The 26,372-nt window shown below is 40.1% G+C and overlaps 1 protein-coding gene across 1 annotated transcript in view; it reads right to left on the bottom strand.

Annotated features, from left to right (window-relative positions):
- The window catches only part of ARFGEF3 (ARFGEF family member 3), a 400,722-nt gene that overhangs the window by 199,729 nt on the left and 174,621 nt on the right, over positions 1-26,372 (bottom strand). The window contains exon 12 of the mRNA XM_053710627.1: positions 19,939-20,051. Coding sequence (XP_053566602.1) covers positions 19,939-20,051 — 113 coding nt within the window. The remainder of the gene's footprint in view (positions 1-19,938; positions 20,052-26,372) is intronic.

Here is a 26,372-nt window from a genome sequence, read left to right as displayed (position 1 = left end):
TAATTGTGAAGACCTAGGCTCAATGAGAGTCTAGTAAAAATTCTAGCTAGAACTACAAAACACTTAAATTATGCTTACCTGATAATTTTCTTTTTTTCTGACGGGGAGAGTCCACAGCTGCATTCATTACTTTAGGAATTCAGAACCTGGCCACCAGGAGGAGGCAAAGACACCCCAGCCAAAGGCTTAAATACCTCCCACACTTCCCTCATTCATTCTGCCAAGGGAACAAGGAACAGTAGGAGAAATATCAGGGTAAACAAAAGTGCCAGAAGAATATAAAAATAAAACAGCCGCCCCATAACAACATGGGCGGGGAGCTGTGGACTCTCTCCGTCAGAAGAAAAGAAAATGATCAGGTAAGCATAATTTAAGTTTTTCTTCTTAAATGGGGAGAGTCCACAGCTGCATTCATTACTTTTGGGAAAACAATACCCAAGCTATAGAGGACACTGAATGAAAAAAAAAGGGTGGGTAGACAGCCTGAAATTACCCAAACACCTGACAAAAAACAACTGCTTCACCAGAAACAGAAGGATAAAACCTTAAAGGACCAGGTAACTGCCCATCAGTTAAAACCAGCAAGGCCCTAGATAGAGACCGCTCAGAACCAGTAGATTCCACCGAGCACAAAGCCTCCGAGGAGACAAGTCCCGCAGGCTCCAAGCCCACACTTAAACTTACCCCCAACCCGAGGGAAGGGGACCTCGACATACCCCCTGAAGGGAAGAGGAAAAAGAAGAAGAAGAACTCAACAGAGATCTAAAGACCAACAAGCTAGGGTAAAAAGAACCCAAGCCGAACTCCAAGCGCAAACAAAGCTTGCAACAGGACAAAAATGCATAGAGAACGAACTCCAACGACCAAACAAAGGGGAGGGGGGGGAAAAACCCCTACCCCAATCTGAACGGAAATCCAAGGGACCATGTAACGTCCCAACCCTGTAGACCTAGAGAGACATGGTGGAACCCATCTCTCACACATAGTGCGATCTGCACTATGAAAGAGCGACCAAGGGAGAACTCCCCCCGTGCTCCAGATGAAGCCACAGGCTTCCCTCTCCAACAGAAGCCTAGCAGACTCCAGCCGTTAACAATAGCCAACCAAGCTAGGAACTGCACCAGGACTCCCACAGAGGAAAAATTCAGAAGGAGTGCAGAAACCCAATCCCTCCCAGGAAAAACAAGGAAGTAGGAGAACATCCAAAACCCACAGGGAAAGCCCCCTGCTGAGGAAGGAAACACCGCAGAGCCTCCCAGTTAAGGAAGGATCACAAGATCTAAGTAAGATATGAGGTCCAGGCTCAACCAAACAGACCTCTGACCCCTCTCAGAGGCAATGAACTCAGCACCAAAGCGACTGGTAATGTCCGAAAGCAGGGAAAGAAACCATTCCCCAGACCACCCAAATCATTAGTAAGGAAAAAGGAGGGGAACTAATTGAACGGTTCCAAAGGTAGAGCAAACACCACCATTTGCTAACAAGGCTGGCATGATCCTTACCCTACAAAAAGGGACACTCCCAGGCAAAAGAGTGACTATGAACCAACAGTGAGGGCACAATACCAGAATGCAACCTTTCATGACATCCTGCACGCAAGGTAGAAGGGAGCCCTCTGAACAGAGGAAGACCTCCAGGGCACTTGGTGGATACTGTGGTATGCTCTAATCTCCCTAAGCGGAGTAGAAAGACAAATATAACTACTCACCCACCCACAGGCATGGAGTAGGCGGCAGCAGACAGCCGGCAAAGGCAACACCGATTGTGCAAATAGCTGCAACAGATTGCTAGGCAGCTAAACTACCCCTCAGGCTATTTGCAAGCCTCCAATAAGAGAAAAACAAAACCCCCCTGAAAGGGCAGGTGGAATTCTCAAAATGGGAAAGACTGAACCCCCCAAGACCCATCTAAGAGATGCGGTCAGATATCCAAGACAAGAACATATCCGGAAAACTGGACATCCGGAAACCGGAGCCGGCTACAAGGTAGTAACCCCTGAGGAACTTTTGGATACCATATACAGAGAACCGGTACCCAAGGAGGTGCAACCACATTTTTGTTTTGATAGGGCTATTAGGAGTAATTCATTTTTATTTTTGATAATTTCATTTTTTATTTTGTGTAATTTAGTGTTTGTTTTTTTTTGTTGTAATTTAGATAATTGTATTTTATTAAGTTAATTAATTTAATTTTATTGTAATGTTAGGTTTTAGTGTAAGGCAGGTTAGGTTTTATTTGACAGGTAAGTTTGTATTTATTTTAACTAGGTAGCTAGTAAATAGATAATAACTATTTACTAACCATTCTACCTAGTTAAAATAAATACAAATTTACCTGTGAAATAAAAATAAAACCTAAGATAGCTACAATATAACTATTAGTAATATTATAGCTAGCTTAGGTTTTATTTTACAGGTAAGTATGTATTTAGTTTTAAATAGGAATTATTTAGGTAATAAATGTACGTTTTATTTAGATTTATTTTAATTATATTTAAGTTAGGGGGTTTTAGGTTTAGGCTTAGGGTTACTTTAGGGTTAGGTTTAGGGGTTAATATATTTATGTAGTGTTAGTGATGTGGGAGGCCAGAGGTTTAGGGGTTAATAACTTTAGTATAGTGGAGTCGACATTGGGGGCGGCAGATTAGGGGCTAATAAGTGTAGGTAGGTGGCAGCGATGTTAGGGCAAGCAGATTAGTGGTTAATAAATTTATGTAGGTGGCGGGGATGTTGGGGGCGGCAGATTAGGGGTTAATAACTGTAATGTAGGTGGCGGTGATGTTAGGGGCAGCAGATTAGGGGTTAATAACTGTAATGTAGGTGGCGGCGATGTTAGGGATGGCAGATTAGGAATGAATAACTGTAATGTAGTTGGCGGCGATGTTGGGGACGGCAGATTAGGGGTTAATAACTGTAATGTAGGTTGCGGCAATGTCGGGGGCGGCAGATTAGGGGTGTTTAGACGTGGTTTTTATGCTAGGGTGTTAGGTTTAAACATAACTTTTTCTTTCACCATAGACATCAATGGGGCTGCGTTACGGAGTTTTTCATTACGCGATCGAAGGTGTTAGGCTTTTTTTTTTTTTTTTTTTAGGCTCTCCCAATTGATGTCTATGGGGAAATCGTGCACGAGCACGTCAAAACACTGCTTGTATTTGGGTGAGGTATGGAGCTCAACGCCACCATATCGCCCGCATAAGCCGGGTTTTTTCAAACCTGTAATAGCAGCGCTATAGGGAGGTGAAATACCGCCGCTTTTGTGGCGGTCGTTAATTTCCCTATATCGCTCAAAACTCGTAATCTAGTTGAAAAATAGGTAGAAAAAAGATGAAACTAGTCTCCGCCAAATTAAACAGATTCACAAGCTCATACAGAACGTGTTGCACAGAGCTCCGGCCATAAGTAAATTAAGGAGAGTGGCTATCACTGAATAAGCGCATAAAAGACACTTTCAGGCCCATTTATCAAGCTCCGTATGGAGCTTGAAGGGCCGTGTTTCTGGCGAGTCTTCAGACTCGCCAGAAACACAACTTATGAAGCAGCGGTCTAAAGACCGCTGCTCCATAACCCTGTCCGCCTGCTCTGAACAGGCGGACAGGAATCGCCAGACATCAACCCGATCGAATACGATCGGGTTGATTGACAGCTCCCTGCTGGCGGCCGATTGGCCACGAGTCAGCAGGGGGCGGCGTTGCACCAGCAGCTCTTGTGAGCTGCTGGTGCAATGTTAAATGCGGAGAGCGTATTGCTCTCCGCATTTAGCGAGGTCTTGCGGACCTGATCCGCAGTGTCGGATCAGGTCCGCAAGCCCTTTGATAAATGGGCCTGTTTAACTACCTCCTAACTGCTTTTAGATAGCCCCAGCACCTATTGGTATCTTTGAAGAGATGAGTACCGTTTTCATAGCGGCAAGTTTTGGCTTCATAGGGATATAGCCACGAGGCCTTTTCTATGCCATGACCATGGAAGGAACCTACGTCACTTTACAATCCCTTCTTAAAGACTTAGAGGATAAGATGGACTATTACTTCACAGACCTCACCGCAGCTTGTAGAGGCACGAGCAGTGAATGCTCTGTCTGGCCTAAAGAATATGCTATAACTCAGTACGGCGAGGAAGAACAAAACAAGCCAGGCCCAGGTGGGCCTATTCCAGACCTTCCTGCCCCAAAGATGGCAATGACCGAGTTTAGAGAGGGTCAACCTATGCGTATGAGGGAACAACACCTAAAGCTAACGGAGTGTCCAAACGCGGGGACTCTGATCTCTAGACCTGAAAGCACGGTTTCCGGTGATACCAGCCTGAGCCCCGACGAGTTCTCAGCTCCCATATACTCTGGGAGTTTTACATTAGTATGCTGTGAGGTTGGCGGTAGCATGCTGTGCCACAGTTCACTAAATACCCTGATCGGACCTAAAACTGTAGGCAGTAAAGAGCTTGGAGTTAATACTACAGGATACACAAAGTCAATAAGCCACAGAATAACGGAGAGGTCGGATGCTAAATTGGGAGACACAATGGTCCTGTATGTGGACGTTCAGCCTTCTTTGAAACCCCAGCTTCTGCATGTAACCAACATATCTCAGACCCCCGATCACTCACCTAGAATCTGCTGTGTGGGAGGTGCGGCCGACTCTCTGCGACAAGATTGGAAGTCTCTAACCCTCTCAAGCTGCAGAGCTAGCGATAGGGAGATGCATCTTCGGGTGCGCCCCTGTAATACCATCTACACCCGATTTCCAGTTTACAAGAATCCAGGGATACTCACTACCTATCTTGCTTGGCTTCCCTTTGCATATTCCCGAGCCCTGCAGGTGTCTCAGCTTGGTCCCGCTACCCTCCAGTTTGCAAGAGGTATTGGATGAGGACTGCATGTTGTTAACGAGTTAGGGCACTGACTTTGGATTCCACTGATTGGCACCCTACACTAACAGTTATATTGGAACTTCGTTTATTGACTCTTATTGTTACTATCACTTGATATGTCTTTATGTGCATTATTTCAAAGTTCTTTATTGTGATTAAAAATGCAAATTAATAGCAAGTTTTAGCCCTTGGCAGGTCTGGATGAAAGAGAGGTGTTAATAAGAACTCAGTAAAGTTTAGAGATTAGAGTTTTAGCGTCAGTTTTATAAAAGCCCTTCTGCTTGTCATCACCATACGATATATACATTTGTAATTCCTTTTCCCATTATTTATATTAGTAATATTTCCTCTCCTTAATTGAGTAATTTTGGTAGAACGCCTAGACTAGAACTTTATCTATACTGTATTGAATGGTGTTCCCCACAAGATTTTTAGGTCTCTCAGGCCTAGATTTAGAGTTCGGCGGTAAAAGGGCTGTTAACGCTCCACGGGTTTTTTTCTGGCCGCACCATAAATTTAACTCTGGTATCGAGAGTTCAAACAAATGCTGCGTTAGGCTCCAAAAAAGGAGCGTAGAGCATTTTTACCGCAAATGCAACTCTCGATACCAGAGTTGCTTACGGACGCGGCCGGCATCAAAAACGTGCTCGTGCACGATTCTCCCATAGGAAACAATGGGGCTGTTTGAGCTGAAAAAAAACCTAACACCTGCAAAAAAGCAGCGTTCAGCTCCTAACGCAGCCCCATTGTTTCCTATGGGGAAACACCTCCTAAGTCTGCACCTAACACCCTAACATGTACCCCGAGTCTAAACACCCCTAACCTTACACTTATTAACTCCTAATCTGCCGCCCCCGCTATCGCTGACCCCTGCATTACACTTTTAACCCCTAATCTGCCGCTCCGTAAACCGCCGCCACCTACGTTATCCCTATGTACCCCTAATCTGCTGCCCTAACATCGCCGACCCCTATGTTATATTTATTAACCCCTAATCTGCCCCCCACAACGTCGCCGACACCTGCCTACACTTATTAACCCCTAATCTGCCGAGCGGACCTGAGCGCTACTATAATAAAGTTATTAACCCCTAATCCGCCTCACTAACCCTATCATAAATAGTATTAACCCCTAATCTGCCCTCCCTAACATCGCCGACACCTACCTTCAATTATTAACCCCTAATCTGCCGACCGGAGCTCACCGCTATTCTAATAAATGTATTAACCCCTAAAGCTAAGTCTAACCCTAACACTAACACCCCCCTAAGTTAAATATAATTTTTATCTAACGAAATAAATTAACTCTTATTAAATAAATGATTCCTATTTAAAGCTAAATACTTACCTGTAAAATAAATCCTAATATAGCTACAATATAAATTATAATTATATTATAGCTATTTTAGGATTAATATTTATTTTACAGGCAACTTTGTAATTATTTTAACCAGGTACAATAGCTATTAAATAGTTAAGAACTATTTAATAGTTACCTAGTTAAAATAATAACAAATTTACCTGTAAAATAAATCCTAACCTAAGATATAATTAAACCTAACACTACCCTATCAATAAAATAATTAAATAAACTACCTACAATTACCTACAATTAACCTAACACTACACTATCAATAAATTAATTAAACACAATTCCTACAAATAAATAAAATTAAATAAACTATCTAAAGTACAAAAAATAAAAAAGAACTAAGTTACAGAAAATAATAAAATATTTACAAACATAAGAAAAATATTACAACAATTTTAAACTAATTACACCTACTCTAAGCCCCCTAATAAAATAACAAAGCCCCCCAAAATAAAAAATTCCCTACCCTATTCTAAAATACAAATATTACAAGCTCTTTTACCTTACCAGCCCTGAACAGGGCCCTTTGCGGGGCATGCCCCAAGAATTTCAGCTCTTTTGCCTGTAAAAAAAAACATACAATACCCCCCCCCCCAACATTACAACCCACCACCCACATACCCCTAATCTAACCCAAACCCCCCTTAAATAAACCTAACACTACCCCCCTGATGATCTTCCTACCTTGTCTTCACCATGCCAGGTTCACCGATCCGTCCTGGCTCCAAGATCTTCATCCAACCCAAGCGGGGGCTAGACATCCACTGAAGAAGTCCAGAAGAGGGTCCAAAGTCTTCCTCCTATCCGGCAAGAAGAGGACATCCGGACCGGCAAACATCTTCTCCAAGCGGCATCTTCTATCTTCTTCCATCCGATGACGACCGGCTCCATCTTGAAGACCTCCAGCGCGGATCCATCCTCTTCTTCCGACGACTAGACGACGAATGACGGTTCCTTTAAGGGACGTCATCCAAGATGGCGTCCCTCGAATTCCGATTGGCTGATAGGATTCTATCAGCCAATCGGAATTAAGGTAGGAATTTTCTGATTGGCTGATGGAATCAGCCAATCAGAATATAGTTCAATCCGATTGGCTGATCCAATCAGCCAATCAGATTGAGCTCGCATTCTATTGGCTGATCGGAACAGCCAATAGAATGCGAGCTCAATCTGATTGGCTGATTGGATCAGCCAATCGGATTGAACTATATTCTGATTGGCTGATTCCATCAGCCAATCAGAAAATTCCTACCTTAATTCCGATTGGCTGATAGAATCCTATCAGCCAATCGGAATTCGAGGGACGCCATCTTGGATGACGTCCCTTAAAGGAACCGTCATTCGTCGTCTAGTCGTCGGAAGAAGAGGATGGATCCGCGCTGGAGGTCTTCAAGATGGAGCCGGTCGTCATCGGATGGAAGAAGATAGAAGATGCCGCTTGGAGAAGATGTTTGCCGGTCCGGATGTCCTCTTCTTGCCGGATAGGAGGAAGACTTTGGACCCTCTTCTGGACTTCTTCAGTGGATGTCTAGCCCCCGCTTGGGTTGGATGAAGATCTTGGAGCCAGGACGGATCGGTGAACCTGGCATGGTGAAGACAAGGTAGGAAGATCATCAGGGGGGTAGTGTTAGGTTTATTTAAGGGGGGTTTGGGTTAGATTAGGGGTATGTGGGTGGTGGGTTGTAATGTTGGGGGGGGGGTATTGTATGTTTTTTTTTACAGGCAAAAGAGCTGAAATTCTTGGGGCATGCCCCGCAAAGGGCCCTGTTCAGGGCTGGTAAGGTAAAAGAGCTTGTAATATTTGTATTTTAGAATAGGGTAGGGAATTTTTTATTTTGGGGGGCTTTGTTATTTTATTAGGGGGCTTAGAGTAGGTGTAATTAGTTTAAAATTGTTGTAATATTTTTCTTATGTTTGTAAATATTTTATTATTTTCTGTAACTTAGTTCTTTTTTATTTTTTGTACTTTAGATAGTTTATTTAATTGTATTTATTTGTAGCAATTGTGTTTAATTAATTTATTGATAGTGTAGTGTTAGGTTAATTGTAGGTAATTGTAGGTAGTTTATTTAATTATTTTATTGATAGGGTAGTGTTAGGTTTAATTATATCTTAGGTTAGGATTTATTTTACAGGTAAATTTGTAATTATTTTAACTAGGTAACTATTAAATAGTTCTTAACTATTTAATAGCTATTGTACCTGGTTAAAATAATTACAAAGTTGCCTGTAAAATAAATATTAATCCTAAAATAGCTATAATATAATTATAATTTATATTGTAGCTATATTAGGATGTATTTTACAGGTAAGTATTTAGCTTTAAATAGGAATTATTTATTTAATAAGAGTTAATTTATTTCGTTAGATAAAAATTATATTTAACTTAGGGGGGTGTTAGTGTTAGGGTTAGACTTAGCTTTAGGGGTTAATACATTTATTAGAATAGCGGTGAGCTCCGGTCGGCAGATTAGGGGTTAATAATTGAAGTTAGGTGTCGGCGATGTTAGGGAGGGCAGATTAGGGGTTAATACTATTTATGATAGGGTTAGTGAGGCGGATTAGGGGTTAATAACTTTATTATAGTAGCGCTCAGGTCCGCTCGGCAGATTAGGGGTTAATAAGTGTAGGTAGGTGTCGGCGACGTTGTGGGGGGCAGATTAGGGGTTAATAAATATAACATAGGGGTCGGCGATGTTAGGGGTAGCAGATTAGGGGTACATAGGGATAACGTAGGTGGCGGCGATTTGCGGTCGGAAGATTAGGGGTTAATTATTTTAAGTAGCTTGCGGCGACGTTGTGGGGGGCAAGTTAGGGGTTAATAGATATAATACAGGGGTCGGCGGTGTTAGGGGCAGCAGATTAGGGGTACATAAGTATAACGTAGGTGGCGGTCGGCAGATTAGGGGTTAAAAATTTTAATCGAGTGGCGGCGATGTGGGGGGACCTCGGTTTAGGGGTACATAGGTAGTTTATGGGTGTTAGTGTACTTTAGGGTACAGTAGTTAAGAGCTTTATAAACCGGCGTTAGCCAGAAAGCTCTTAACTCCTGCTATTTTCAGGCGGCTGGAATCTTGTCGTTAGAGCTCTAACGCTCACTGCAGAAACGACTCTAAATACCGGCGTTAGGAAGATCCCATTGAAAAGATAGGCTACGCAAATGGCGTAGGGGGATCTGCGGTATGGAAAAGTCGCGGCTGTAAAGTGAGCGTTAGACCCTTTAATCACTGACTCCAAATACCAGCGGGCGCCCAAAACCAGCGTTAGGAGCCTCTAACGCTGGTTTTGACGGCTACCGCCGAACTCTAAATCTAGGCCTCAGAAAGTTAATACTGGCTAACAGACTGATTACATGCTGCAAAAGACCTAAGACTTACTTTCCAGCTTTGAATGCAAGTTTTGCTCTGGAAACCCTATTGTTTCTAGATAGACTCGGACAGTCCCTCCTTATTTATTTCTTTACCCCCATGTTAGGTTGGTTTAAAATTAATTACCTATACAGTATCTGGCAAAATGGGTCACCTATGCTGTTGATGTACAGTTTATCATACTGCATGTAACTCCACTTATAATGTTAATTAAGCTCCATCCGCAGCTTTACAGTCCCCTATAATTTACACAAATATATCACACCTTTTAGGTTCTTGGTTTATCATGCACATGCATTTGATATTGCATGCTTGATAACAGGGGTCACCCATATGAACCTTTCACATTTTCAGACATAGAACACATACTATTAGGTTTAAATCAGCAGAAATGCGCCTTTGTAATTTTAGACTATATTTCCTTTAGTGGACAGTTAATTTATTTTATTTTCATTACTACGACACCTACAGCTCACAAATTGCTAAATATAGCAGGGGCTAGATCCAGATAGGCTCTATCTGACTCATATATATTTTGTCTTTTTTAATTTAACTACATCTCTTGATAGACTTTCTTAAATACGCTAGTTTAACTGCATATGATCTTGGGTCTGTCTTAAATAACCCTTTAGTTTACAAGGTAATGTTATACCTATGTCTCAGCTGATATACAAAACATCTAACTACTAGTGGGAAATTAGCTTACTTCCTATTTTTTACTTATTATCTTGTTATTATGGTTGTGGTATATTCTTGAGTGTGTGTGTAAGATCTTTTATTGTACAGGCCAAGGAGTAATATTGAATTTTAAACTCATGGCAGGTTAAGCGTTTTTTCATCCCATTGTTCTGCATGGTCTAGTAACCTGACGATAGCCTAGTAGGCAAACTAGAAAGATATTTTTACTAGCATATACGTGTGTATCACAAGTGATTATGCCTGTTAATACTTAGTAGCATGTTGCTGGTATACCCCTCATTATCTATTGTACTTGCTTTCTCACACTTAACCCAGTGTATCCGGTGGTTAACCCTATAGCAAAACGGCGAACTAATATTGGCGCAAGGTCAGCAGGTTAATTGACCACAGCTTATTGGCTTATCATTATTAATAATAGATGCATAGGTAGCCGTTACTATATTATTGTGATTATACAAAAGTTAACATTTGAACCCCTAACAGGGCCAAGGGGGATTAATCTCTTTTGAGTGGGGATAACCCTTCAATATAAACGTTATACATTAGGGTAATTATTTTTGCAAACTGAAACTTACTGCATTCCACTCTCATATTATATCCGTATTTTGTATCTCTCAGGCCCCTATAGGTTTGTATAAGTCTAAAGATGACCATTTGTCTTAGTGAGGATCCTTCCCAGTTTCCTTTCCTATTCATAAAGTACTAAAGTGACACGAGTCAGGTTAAAAGAGGTTGTATTACTAGGAACCCCAGCATACTATTTAGCTTAGCTGTATTGTATTACATGTTTATTAATATATATGTATGACTATCTTTCTGATCTTACCCTAGACACTCTGAGAGTGGGACCTGACTAGTATTCTTAGCAGAACCAATGTTTACAAGAGTTTAATGTATTTTAAATATGGTTTCATGAGTTTTATTTCTCATATGATACTTATTGCTTGTTTTTCGGTAAGCTCATATAGCAGCCCCTCACTGCCTTTAGCTCATCTAATGTCGCTATATAGGAGGTTTCCCCTAGATTACCTTAGCCTACCGGAAGGCAAGAAAACATAATTTATGCTTACCTGATAAATTCCTTTCTTCTGTAGTGTGATCAGTCCACGGGTCATCATTACTTCTGGGATATTACTCCTCCCCAACAGGAAGTGCAAGAGGATTCACCCAGCAGAGCTGCATATAGCTCCTCCCCTCTACGTCACTCCCAGTCATTCGACCAAGGACCAACGAGAAAGGAAAAGCCAAGGGTGAAGTGGTGACTGGAGTATAAATTAAAAAATATTTACCTGCCTTAAAAACAGGGCGGGCCGTGGACTGATCACACTACAGAAGAAAGGAATTTATCAGGTAAGCATAAATTATGTTTTCTTCTGTTAAGTGTGATCAGTCCACGGGTCATCATTACTTCTGGGATACCAATACCAAAGCAAAAGTACACGGATGACGGGAGGGATAGGCAGGCTCTCTATACAGAAGGAACCACTGCCTGAAGAACCTTTCTCCCAAAAATAGCCTCCGATGAAGCAAAAGTGTCAAATTTGTAAAATTTGGAAAAAGTATGAAGCGAAGACCAAGTTGCAGCCTTGCAAATCTGCTCAACAGAGGCCTCATTCTTGAAGGCCCAAGTGGAAGCCACAGCTCTAGTAGAATGAGCTGTAATTCTTTCAGGAGGCTGCTGTCCAGCAGTCTCATAAGCTAAACGAATTATGCTACGAAGCCAAAAAGAAAGAGAGGTAGCAGAAGCTTTTTGACCTCTCCTCTGCCCAGAGTAAACGACAAACAGAGAAGACGTTTGTCGAAATTCCTTAGTTGCCTGTAAGTAAAATTTTAGAGCACGGACTACATCCAGGTTGTGCAGTAGACGTTCCTTCTTTGAAGAAGGATTTGGGCACAAGGAAGGAACAACAATCTCTTGATTGATATTCCTGTTAGTAACTACCTTAGGTAAGAACCCAGGTTTAGTACGCAGAACTACCTTATCCGAATGAAAAATCAAATAAGGAGAATCACAATGTAAGGCTGATAATTCAGAGACTCTTCGAGCCGAGGAAATAGCCATTAAAAATAGAACTTTCCAAGATAACAACTTTATATCAATGGAATGAAGGGGTTCAAACGGAACGCCCTGTAAAACATTAAGAACAAGGTTTAAACTCCATGGTGGAGCAACAGTTTTAAACACAGGCTTAATCCTGGCCAAAGCCTGACAAAAAGCCTGGACGTCAGGAACTTCTGACAGACGTTTGTGTAACAGAATGGACAGAGCTGAGATCTGTCCCTTTAATGAACTAGCAGATAAACCCTTTTCCAAACCTTCTTGTAGAAAAGACAATATCCTAGGAATCCTAACCTTACTCCAAGAGTAACCTTTGGATTCACACCAATATAGGTATTTACGCCATATCTTATGGTAAATCTTTCTGGTAACAGGCTTCCTAGCCTGTATTAAGGTATCAATAACTGACTCAGAAAACCCACGTCTTGATAAAATCAAGCGTTCAATTTCCAAGCAGTCAGCTTCAGAGAAGTTAGATTTTGATGTTTGAAGGGACCCTGTATCAGAAGGTCCTGTTTCAGAGGTAGAGACCAAGGTGGACAGGATGACATGTCCACCAGGTCTGCATACCAAGTCCTGCGTGGCCACGCAGGAGCTATTAGAATCACTGATGCTCTCTCTTGTTTGATTCTGGCAATCAATCGAGGAAGCATCGGGAAGGGTGGAAACACGTAAGCCATCCTGAAGTCCCAAGGTGCTGTCAGGGCATCTATCAGGACTGCTCCTGGATCCCTGGATCTGGACCCGTAACGAGGAAGCTTGGCGTTCTGTCGAGACGCCATGAGATCTATCTCTGGTTTGCCCCAACGTCGAAGTATTTGGGCAAAGACCTCCGGATGGAGTTCCCACTCCCCCGGATGAAAAGTCTGACGACTTAAGAAATCCGCCTCCCAGTTCTCCACTCCCGGGATGTGGATTGCTGACAGGTGGCAAGAGTGAGACTCTGCCCAGCGAATTATCTTTGATACTTCCATCATAGCTAGGGAGCTTCTTGTCCCTCCCTGATGGTTGATGTAAGCTACAGTCGTGATGTTGTCCGACTGAAACCTGATGAACCCCCGAGTTGTCAACTGGGGCCAAGCCAGGAGGGCATTGAGAACTGCTCTCAATTCCAGAATGTTTATTGGCAGGAGACTCTCCTCCTGACTCCATTGTCCCTGAGCCTTCAGAGAATTCCAGACGGCACCCCAACCTAGAAGGCTGGCGTCTGTTGTTACAATTGTCCAGTCTGGTCTGCTGAATGGCATCCCCCTGGACAGATGTGGCCGAGAAAGCCACCATAGAAGAGAATTTCTGGTCTCTTGATCCAGATTCAGAGAAGGGGATAAGTCTGAGTAATCCCCATTCCACTGACTTAGCATGCACAGTTGCAGTGGTCTGAGGTGTAAGCGTGCAAAGGGTACTATGTCCATTGCCGCTACCATTAAGCCGATTACCTCCATGCATTGAGCCACTGACGGGTGTTGAATGGAATGAAGGGTGCGGCAAGCACTTTGAAGTCTTGTTAGCCTGTCCTCTGTCAGGTAAATCTTCATTTCTACAGAATCTATAAGAGTCCCCAGGAAGGGAACTCTTGTGAGTGGAACGAGTGAACTTTTCTTTTCGTTCACCTTCCATCCATGTGACCTTAGAAATGCCAGTACTAACTCTGTATGAGACTTGGCAGTTTGAAAGCTTGAAGCTTGAATCAGAATGTCGTCTAGGTATGGAGCTACCGAGATTCCCCGCGGTCTTAGTACCGCCAGAAGAGCACCCAGAACCTTTGTGAAGATTCTTGGAGCTGTAGCCAATCCGAATGGAAGGGCCACAAACTGGTAATGCCTGTCTAGGAAGGCAAACCTTAGGTACCGGTAATGATCTTTGTGAATCGGTATGTGAAGGTAGGCATCCTTTAAATCTACAGTGGTCATGTACTGACCCTCTTGGATCATAGGTAAAATTGTCCGAATAGTCTCCATCTTGAACGATGGAACTCTTAGGAATTTGTTTAGGATCTTTAAGTCCAGGATTGGTCTGAAAGTTCCCTCTTTTTTGGGAACCACAAACAGATTTGAGTAAAACCCCCGTCCCTGTTCCAATCGTGGAACAGGATGGATTACTCCCATTAACAAGAGCTCTTGTACGCAGCGTAGAAACGCCTCTTTCTTTGTCTGGATTGTTGACAACCTTGACAGATGAAATCTCTCTCTTGGAGGAGAGTATTTGAAGTCCAGAAGGTATCCCTGAGATATTATCTCTAGCGCCCAGGGATCCTGGACATCTCTTGCCCAAGCCTGGGCGAAGAGAGAAAGTCTGCCCCCCACTAGATCCGATCCCGGATCGGGGGCCCTCAATTCATGCTGTTTTAGGGGCAGCAGCAGGTTTCCTGGTCTGCTTGCCCTTGTTCCAGGACTGGTTAGGTTTCCAGCCTTGTCTGTAGCGAGCAACGGCTCCTTCCTGTTTTGGTGCAGAGGAAGTTGATGCTGCTCCAGCTTTGAAATTACGAAAGGAACGAAAATTAGACTGTCTAGCCTTAAGTTTGGCTTTGTCCTGAGGCAGGGCATGGCCTTTACCTCCTGTAATGTCAGCGATAATCTCTTTCAACCCGGGCCCGAATAAGGTCTGCCCTTTGAAAGGTATATTAAGCAATTTAGACTTAGAAGTAACATCAGCTGACCAGGATTTTAGCCACAGCGCCCTGCGTGCCTGAATGGCGAATCCTGAATTCTTCGCCGTAAGTTTAGTAAGATGTACTACGGCCTCCGAAATGAATGAATTAGCTAGTTTAAGGACTCTAAGCCTGTCCGTAATGTCGTCCAGAGTAGCTGAACTAATGTTCTCTTCCAGAGACTCAATCCAGAATGCCGCTGCAGCCGTGATCGGCGCAATGCATGCAAGTGGTTGCAATATAAAACCTTGTTGAACAAACATTTTCTTAAGGTAACCCTCTAATTTCTTATCCATTGGATCTGAAAAAGCACAGCTATCCTCCACCGGGATAGTGGTACGCTTAGCTAAAGTAGAAACTGCTCCCTCCACCTTAGGGACCGTTTGCCATAAGTCCCGTGTGGTGGCGTCTATTGGAAACATTTTTCTAAATATCGGAGGGGGTGAGAACGGCACACCGGGTCTATCCCACTACTTAGTAACAATTTCAGTAAGTCTCTTAGGTATAGGAAAAACCTCAGTACTCGCCGGTACCGCAAAATATTTATCCAACCTACACATTTTCTCTGGTATTGCAACTGTGTTACAATCATTCAGAGCCGCTAACACCTCCCCTAGTAATACACGGAGGTTTTCCAGTTTAAATTTAAAATTTGAAATATCTGAATCCAGTCTGTTTGGATCAGAACCGTCACCCACAGAATGAAGTTCTCCGTCTTCATGTTCTGCCACCTGTGACGCAGTGTCTGACATGGCCCTAATATTATCAGCGCACTCTGTTCTCACCCCAGAGTGATCACGCTTACCTCTTAGTTCTGGTAATTTAGCCAAAACGTCAGTCATAACAGTAGCCATATCCTGTAATGTGATTTGTAATGGCCGCCCAGATGTACTCGGCGCTACAATATCACGCACCTCCCGATCGGGAGATGCAGGTACTGACACGTGAGGCGAGTTAGTCGGCATAACTCTCCCCTCGTTGTTTGGTGAAATTTGTTCAATTTGTACAGATTGACTTTTATTTAAAGTAGCATCAATACAGTTAGTACATAAATTTCTATTGGGCTCCACTTTGGCATTGCAACAAATGACACAGGTATCATCCTCTGAATCAGACATGTTTAACACACTAGCAAATAAACTTGCAACTTGGAATACAATTCAATTAGAATAATATTAAAAACGTACTGTGCCTTTAAGAAGCACAGAAAATCTATGACAGTTGAAAATTAATAAATTGAAAACAGTTATAGTGTAAACAACACAACTTTAGCAAAGGTTTAATCCCATTAGCAAAGATAACAAATTCTGAAAGCAGGAAACAAAATACAGAATAAACGTTTTTTATCTCAGTCAACTATAATTCTCACAGCTCTGCTGAGAGAAATTACCTCCCTCAAAATAAGTTTTGAAGACCCCTGAGCTCTGTAGAGATGAACCGGATCATGCAGGAAATACAATGAGCTGCTGACTGAAATATTTGATGCGTAGTAAAAGCGCCAAAAAACGGCCCCTCCCCCTCACACACAGCAGTGAGAGAGAACAGAAACTGTCAGAAAAAAGATTAAGCAACTGCCAAGTGGAAAAATAGTGCCCAAACATTTATTCACTCAGTACCTCAGCAAATGAAAACGATTTTACATTCCAGCAAAAACGTTAAACATAATTTTTAATTAATAAACAGCTTTATGTACTTCTTACAGTGTAATTCTAGTGAAGTACCATTCCCCAGAATACTGAAGTGTAAAGTATACATACATGACATTATATCGGTATGGCAGGATTTTCTCATCAATTCCATTGTCAGAAAATAAAAGCTGCTACATACCTCTATGCAGATTCATCTGCCCGCTGTCCCCTGATCTGAAGTTTACCTCTCCTCAGATGGCCGAGAAACAGCAATATGATCTTAACTACTCCGGCTAAAATCATAACAAAAACTCTGGTAGATTCTTCTTCAAACTCTGCCAGAGAGGTAATAACACACTCCGGTGCTATTTTAAAATAACAAACTTTTGATTGAAGATATAAAACTAAGTAAAATCACCATAGTCCTCTCACACATCCTATCTAGTCGTTGGGTGCAAGAGAATGACTGGGAGTGACGTAGAGGGGAGGAGCTATATGCAGCTCTGCTGGGTGAATCCTCTTGCACTTCCTGTTGGGGAGGAGTAATATCCCAGAAGTAATGATGACCCGTGGACTGATCACACTTAACAGAAGAAATATACTTTGAGTAATCCTAATTCATACTATATAGGCTCCGCCCCCCCTTTATGTAGCTTTTTGCCCGCTGACTTTACCTTCCCCCCTTATATGTATTCAGAAGGTCCAGGAGTGGCCTTCCTAGAGACTACCATTTATGTTTCATTTTCATAACTATATGACCAACGGGTGGTGAGCTCAGTAGTCGCCTCAACAAGCTATTACTATTATAAAATGGGGGATACACAAACTCAGGTCACCTAGTGTAGCAATTACTATTTCAGTTTAACTTGTTCATTTGTTTTATTGCTTTATGGATCTAATTTGTAACTCATGTGACTGTTATTATAAGTTGTAATGTCTGCAAATCCTCAATAAAAAGAAATATTTAAAATATAAAACAGAAATCTGTCAGAAAATAAACATTATTACTCAAGTATCATAGTAAGCCACTGTCATCAACAACAATACAGGTGCTGTTGTAAATACTAATCAAATGCTATACTTGTCTCTAACCTTGTCTTCTAGTAGTGTACCACTAAGGCAGGGTTCAGTAGTTGCATTGCTAACACGCCCACTGAATGATCCTCTATCCAACCACATAAGTTGCCAGCATCTCGCACCAGTGAACTGGCCGTATCCCCCTGTGCAAGAGACAGGAAATAGCCAGGATGATCCTCTAGCTTGCAAGGGTTTATTAAAGGGCCTTCAACACTACTTGCATCACTTGCCCGACTAGCAGAGACCAACGAGGAAACCTGCTGCTCAGCATGCACATCACCTTAAATCTCCCCTGTTGTAAAAGTATCCGTCTGCTCATCCATGAGTCAGATAGTCTTGAGGAAACGTTTAACAGTTTAGACTACTCCGTCCTTCTACTTTACCCAGCATGCCGGGGGCATGATGAGATCTGTGTGTTAGGCCGTCACCTAAGATCTAACGGCCCGGACCTGGCCACAAGAGTTGATATGCAATAAAAAAAAACATAATTTATATCTACCTAGTAAAAAAAAATGTTTTCATGGTGGCGAGAGTCCACCAGCTGTTACATATGGGATATACATTCCTACCAGGAGGAGGCAAAGTTTCCCAAACCTCAAAATCCTATAAAACACCTCCCACTCACTCATACCTCAGTTTAACGTATAGCCAAGTGGTGGTTAAGGAGTAAAAGTCAAAAATGAGGAGCAGGAAAAAAGATGTGCTTTCACCAAAACAACAAAACCCAAATGAGTGGGGCCTTGTGGACACTCGCCACCATGAAAGTAATTAATTTATCAGGTTAGATATTAATTATGTTTTCTTTCATATAGGTGGCGAGAGTCCACAAGCTGTTACGTATGGGATATAATACTCAAAATGTGGAAATCCAATGAGTAATAATAAAGGGAGGGATACAATAAAAACAGCTTTTTTTGCTGAGAAATTAAATCCAAAACCCAAAATAATGTCTTTTATGGCAAAAATTAATATTATAGGCACAATCATCAAACCAAGACAACTGTCTGAAGGACCTTTCTACCAAAGGCAGCTTCTGACAATGCAAAAACATCAAAATGGTAAAATTTAGTAAAGGTATACCCACGGTATGTTGTATACAGTCTCAAATGTTTCTATTTATCTATCTATATATATATATATATATATATATATATATATATATATATATATATATATATACTGTATATATAGAGGCCGATTTACCAAATGTCTCTCGGACCTGATGCGACAGTGCGGATCAGGTCCGACAGACATCACTGAATGCGGAAAGAAATACGCTCTCCGTATTCAGCATTGCACCAGCAGCTCACAAGAGCTGCTGGTGCGACGCCGTCCCCTGCAGACTCGCGGCCAATGGGCCGCCAGCATGGAGGTGTCAATCAACCCGATCGTACTCGATCGGGTTGAATTGTGGCGATTCCTGTCCGCCTCATCAGAACAGGCGGACAGGGTTATGGAGCAGCGGTTTTTAGACCGCTGCTTCATAACTGCTGTTTTCTGGCGAGTCTTCATCGCCATCCAGAGCTTGATAAATGGGCCTCAATGTCTGTTAAATGTCAAAGTTACTTTTATTTTCCAAGCTCATTTCTTCATGCAACAGGCATCATCCAATCAAAAATTCATATACATATATACAGTGAACTCTTGCACATGCTTAGTAGGAGCTAGTGCATCAGAAAGAGTGCGTATAAAAATACTGTGCACATTTTCTAAATGAAGTATATTGGAAATGGTTTTTTTTATTGCATGCTTTATCTAAATCATAAAAGTGTAATTTTGAGTTGTGCCCATTTAAAGGCAGTGCTCCCCACCAAAACAAAACCAAAATAAATATTTTTTCTAGAAGCATTTGAATGCAGAGTATTAGTGGAAGCACAGAGTGTACGTTTTGAATTTGCAAAAAAGAGAGAGCTGGCCCCTGGAATTTCAATGTTTTCCACATAGAAGTGGCATTGCATTTTTTTCTTTGAAAATATATATATTTCAATAGTGTCAACAAATAATATATTCTGGCATTGCTTGCAGTTTAAATTTGCAATATGCAGTTACACCAAATAATATGAAAAATGACAAAGCAATTGTTTGTGGGACATCCATTCAATTTAATAAAACTTTATAATAAAAAGAAAAATCAAGTTTAAATAGCTTTTTTTGTAGCATTCATTTACTTAATAGATAGGAAGTAGATAGAAAAGGAATAGCATAGACACCAAACACTACTTACAGCTTAAGAAGGTCCAAATGAGACTTTCTCTTTGAAATAGACCGTTTTCTTGTTTCTGGTTCAGAATGGCATGGACCGGCTAAATCAAAAAGCCTCTGAGGGCTGCTGAGTATCTAAAAAATGTACAGAATCAGTTACAAATAGTTTGCCACATAATCAAAACACAGTGCTATGAGGTTAAAGGGAAAGTATACTGAAAGTCTATTTTCTATCATCCAAAAATAGTTTTGTGATAATACTAGTAGTCTATACTATACAATTACTTATTGAAGAACTAGACATGGACAGGACAGAAATGCTGAGATTTTTCAGAGAGTAAAGTTTAAAGTACAGAAAAAGGGTGTAATCTGTAGACATTTCCATTCCAGTATTTTTATGCCTGAAAGCATCTAAAAGGAAAGTCAACAATGTAATCAGAGAATGCTATCTGCACCGACTTTTATTTCATTCTCCCACTGCAGTTAGAGTTCAAGGCATGCCAAGGAGAATACAAAAATCATATACTAATACTAATAGTATATTTAAAAGGCACATTCTAGTCATTTTCTGCATTATAATAAAATTGTAGTGTAGGTTTACACAATCACTTGACATCCATTTTCTAATGGGAATGTTTTTAAAGAAATTCTTTGATTAAAAAAAAAAAAAAAAAGAGTAATTCCATTGCCCTCCAAAAATAATTGGATATACTCCAATAGCAAGCAGCTGCACATGACTGACCTGTTTAGTCTGATATTCACACATCTACCTGCCTGTCCATCACTCAGTTACCATTCTAAATGTGTACGTGTAAACTACTGCACAGGCAACCAATCAGAAGCTGAGCCTCTCTCTGTGTAAGTGCATGACTCAGCTGTAGCTATGTCAACAAGGAAGGTGTATTCCCTGCTTCTAAATAATACTATATACAGGGAGACACATTTAACTTGTTAATTTGGAATTCATCTGCTATTCTGATTCTGATATGATGGCAATGCCAAAAACACACAATTTTCCTGCTGCTTTAATTTTATTATTTAATAGCATTTCAGAAACTTTAAAATTCTATATGGCAAGGCACATTTGGATTACAATTTAGAACACTGCTGTATAGTGCTGGGGCGTTTCAGTTGTTCCTTTGGAAAGCTTAGTTAGTTTAAAAGGAACATACCAGCACATAAACAGGAATAGCTTTATTCTTAGATTTCTATGTAAAATTACTTTGGGACAACGAGCAAAATTAAATATGTCATATTTAAAAATTGATTCATGTTCATAAAAAACCCATAAAACAGTATATTATGAATGCTTGTCTGCTTCTAGTGTCATAATAGACCATGCAGTAGGCAGGGTAGCAGAGCTTGTAGCGTTCCGTCGCTTCTGGCAACCAGCTTCATGATTCTGTCTCAAATTGTTTCCACTGAGCACTACTTTTTTGAGTGTGTTTGGCATTGCCATCATATCAGAATATTGAAAGTATTGGCATAGCCATCATATCAGAATATTTTCTTTTCTTTTTATTATTTATTAATTTCAACAGAATACAGTATACACACAATCCGTCACCATGAATACAGTCAGTTTGTCAATAATTAGAATATACAGATGAACATCTATGAAATGATAAGGAAAACACATGAAATTAACAAGATAATCCTAATATTCTTTCTTCTCATATCAATTTACATCAACCGCATTTATGCAAACTCAAAAGAACATTTTTATACTAATATATTCTAATCAAAAATAAGTTCACATATTTCCTTTTTTATACAAAAAAAATTGACCATTTAATACACTATTTATGACATATTCAGTATTTCGAAATAAGTAGAGTATTTGTATCTGTGAATTTTCAGGCAACGAAATTTTTTTTTTTTTTCCATTTATTGAAAAATCTATCTAACTGTGAAATAGAGAGATCCAAAATAATATATTGTTCCGATATGCATTGTTTTATTAACGCATTTTTACATGTTACAAATTTAGGGGCTTATTTGATTTCCAACTTGCAAAAATCAAGTTTCTAGTAGTGAAGATAATTGTATTAATTAATTCACTTTCCTTAGATTCTGCTGTATATTTAACTAAGAAAAAGACATGAAACTTCTGAATAACAAATTTTATCACTAGTTTCTTTTCCAGCCAAAAGTTGATTTGAATCCATAATTGAAACATTTTTGGACAAGACCATAGATAATGAATAATGTCTGCCTGTTCAGTACCACATTTAGGGCAACCATGTTTAGTCCTAAACCATTTATTCAATTTAGCATTTGTAAGATAGGTTCTCCTAATTAATTTTAAGTGGGATTCTCTCCAGCTCGTGGGGACCCAAGATCTATTACTAAGTTTAAAAGATTGCTTTAGATCCTCTATATCTAATTCGTAAAAATCATTTCGCCAGCTATCTCTCACTTCTAGCAGATAATCTTCATTCCAGAAGGAGTTGATTAAATGATAGCTTATAGAAATTGATTTTTTTCCTGCTTTATACAGATTTAATATATTATTAAGAACACCTAAAGACCAGTTAGAATTATGCTTTATTTGTAGATTGTTAATATAATGTCTGACCTGAAATATCAGAATATTAAGTGTTTGGCATTGCCATCATATCAGAATCAGAATATAGAGTGTGTTTGGCATTGCCATCACAGAATCAGAATATTGAGTGTGTTGGGCATTGCCATCATATCAGAATCAGAATATTGAGTGTGTTGGGCATTGCCATCAGAATCAGAATATAGAGTGTGTTTGGCATTGCCATCAGAATCAGAATATAGAGTGTGTTTGGCATTGCCATCATATCAGAATCAGAATATTGAGTGTGTTGGGCATTGCCATCATATCAGAATATAGAGTGTGTTTGGCATTGCCATCATATCACAATCAGAATATTGAGTGTGTTGGGCATTGCCATCATATCAGAATATTAAATGTGTTTGGCATTGCCATCAGAATCAGAATATAGAGTGTGTTTGGCATTGCCATCATATCAGAATCAGAATATAGAGTGTGTTTGGCATTGCCATCATATCAGAATCAGAATATTGAGTGTGTTGGGCATTGTCATCATATCAGAATATAGAGTGTGTTTGGCATTGTCATCAGAATCAGAATATAGAGTGTGTTTGGCATTGCCATCATATGAGAATATTGAGTGTGTTGGGCATTGCCATCAGAATCAGAATATAGAGTGTGTTTGGCATTGCCATCAGAATCAGAATATAGAGTGTGTTTGGCATTGCCATCATATCAGAATATTGAGTGTGTTGGGCATTGCCATATCATATCAGAATATTGAGTGTGTTGGGCATTGCCATCATATCAGAATATAGAGTGTGTTTGGCATTGCCATCATATCAGAATCAGAATATTGAATGTGTTGGGCATTGCCACCATCATATCAGAATCAGAATATTGAAAGTATTTGGAATAGCCATCATATCAGAATATTAAGTGTTTGGCATTGCCATCATATCAGAATATTAAGTGTTTGGCATTGCCATCATATCAGATGTTTGGCATTGCCATCATATCAGAATATTAAGTGTTTGGCATTGCCATCATATCAGAATATTAAGTGTTTGGCATTGCCATCATATCAGAATCCGAATATAGAGTGTGTTTGGCATTAACATCAGAATCAGAATATAGAGTGTGTTTGGCATTGCCATCATATCAGAATATTGAGTGTGTTGGGCATTGCCATCATATCAGAATATTGAGTGTGTTGGGCATTGCCATCATATCAGAATCAGAATATTGAGTGTGTTGGGCATTGCCATCATATCAGAATATTAAGTGTGTTTGGCATTGCCATCAGAATCAGAATATAGAGTGTGTTTGGCAATGCCATCATATCAGAATCAGAATATTGAGTGTGTTGGGCATTGTCATCATATCAGAATATAGAGTGTGTTTGGCATTGCCATCAGAATCAGAATATAGAGTGTGTTTGGCATTGCCATCATATCAGAATCAGAATATTGAATGTGTTGGGCATTGCACCATCATATCAGAATCAGAATATTGAAAGTATTTGGAATAGCCATCATATCAGAATATTAAGTGTTTGGCATTGCCATCATATCAGAATATTAAGTGTTTGGCATTGCCATCATATCATATGTTTGGCATTGCCATCATATCAGAATCCGAATATAGAGTGTGTTTGGCATTAACATCAGAATCAGAATATAGAGTGTGTTTGGCATTGCCATCATATCAGAATATTGAGTGTGTTGGGCATTGCCATCATATCAGAATATTGAGTGTGTTGGGCATTGCCATCATATCAGAATCAGAATATTGAGTGTGTTGGGCATTGCCATCATATCAGAATATTAAGTGTGTTGGGCATTGCCATCATATCAGAATATTGAGTGTGTTGGGCATTGCCATCATATCAGAATCAGAATATTGAGTGTGTTGGGCATTGCCATCATACGCTTAGATTACGAGTTCTGCGTTAGCTTTAAAAAGCAGCGTTAGGGGGTCCTAACGCTGCTTCTTATCCAACGCTGGTATTACGAGTCAGGCAGGAAAGGGTCTACCGCTCACTTTTTTTCTGCGACTCGAGGCTACCGCAAATCCCCTTACGTCAATTGCGTATCCTATCTTTTCTATGGAATTTGCCTAATGCTGGTATTCCGAGTCTTGGAGAAAGTGAGCGGTAGAGCCTCTACCTCCAAGACTCCAACCGCAAAAAAAAGTCAGTAGTTAAGAGTTTTATGGGCTAACGCCGGAACATAAAGCTCTTAACTACAGTGCTACAAAGTACACTAACACCCATAAACTACCTATTAACCCCTAAACCGAGGCCCCCCCACATCGCAAACCCTATAATAAAAATACTTAACCCCTAATCTTCCGACCGGACACCGCCGCCACCTACATTATAGCTATAAACCCCTAATCTGCTGCCCCTAAAATCGCCGACATCTATATTATATTTATTAACCCCTAATCTGCCGCCCCAACCTACCTACACTTATTAACCCCTAATCTGCCGACCGAACATTGCCGCCAATATAATAAAAGTATTAACCCCTAAACCGCCACACTCCCGCCTCGCAAACACTATAATAAATTTTATTAACCCCTAATCTGCCCTCCATAACATCGCCACCATCTACCTACAATTATTAACCCCTAATCTGCTGCCCCCAACGTCACCGCTACTATAATAAAGTTATTTACCCCTAAACCTAAGTCTAACCCTAACCCTAACACCCCCCTAACTTAAATATAATTTAAATAAAACAAACTAAAATTACTATCATTAAATAAATTATTCCTATTTAAAACTAAATACTTACCTGTAAAATAAACCCTAATATAGCTACAATATAACTAATAGTTACATTGTAGCTATTTTAGGATTTATATTTATTTTACATGCAACTTTGTATTTATTTTAATTAGGTACAATAGCTATTAAATAGTTAATAACTATTTAATAGCTACCTAGTTAAAATAAATACACATTTACCTGTAAAATAAATCCTAACCTAAGTTACAAATACACCTAACACTACACTATCAATAAATTAATTAAATAAATTAACTACAATGATCTAAACTAAAATACAATTCAATAAACTAAAATATAATACAAAAAAACAAACACTAAATTACAAAAAATAAAAAATATTACAAGAATTTTAAACTAATTACACCTAATCTAAGCCCCCTAATAAAATAAAAAAGCCCCCCAAAATAATAAAATTCCCTATCCTAAACTAAATTACAAAGTAATCATCTCTTTTACCAGCCCTTAAAAGGGCTTTTTGCGGGGCATTGCCCCAAAGTAATCAGCTCTTTTACCTGTAAAAAAAAATACAATCCCCCACCAACATTACAACCCACCACCCACACACCCCTACTCTAAAACTACCCGATCCCCCCTTAAATAAACCTAACACTACCCCCCTGAAGATCACCCTACCTTGAGCCGTCTTCAGAATATAGAGTGTGTTTGGCATTGCCATCATATCAGAATATTGAGTGTGTTGGGCATTGCCATCATATCAGAATCAGAATATTGAATGTGTTGGGCATTGCACCATCATATCAGAATCAGAATATTGAAAGTATTTGGAATAGCCATCATATCAGAATATTAAGTGTTTGGCATTGCCATCATATCAGAATATTAAGTGTTTGGCATTGCCATCATATCATATGTTTGGCATTGCCTTCATATCAGAATATTAAGTGTTTGGCATTGCCATCATATCAGAATAGTAAGTGTTTGGCATTGCCATCATATCATATGTTTGGCATTGCCATCATATCAGAATATTAAGTGTTTGGCATTGCCATCATATCAGAATATTAAGTGTTTGGCATTGCCATCATATCAGAATCCGAATATAGAGTGTGTTTGGCATTAACATCAGAATCAGAATATAGAGTGTGTTTGGCATTGCCATCATATCAGAATATTG

Source organism: Bombina bombina, chromosome 4 (assembly GCF_027579735.1).
Source record: "Bombina bombina isolate aBomBom1 chromosome 4, aBomBom1.pri, whole genome shotgun sequence".
In the NCBI taxonomy this organism is placed as follows: domain Eukaryota; kingdom Metazoa; phylum Chordata; class Amphibia; order Anura; family Bombinatoridae; genus Bombina; species Bombina bombina.
This window is presented reverse-complemented; position numbering and strand designations above follow the sequence as displayed.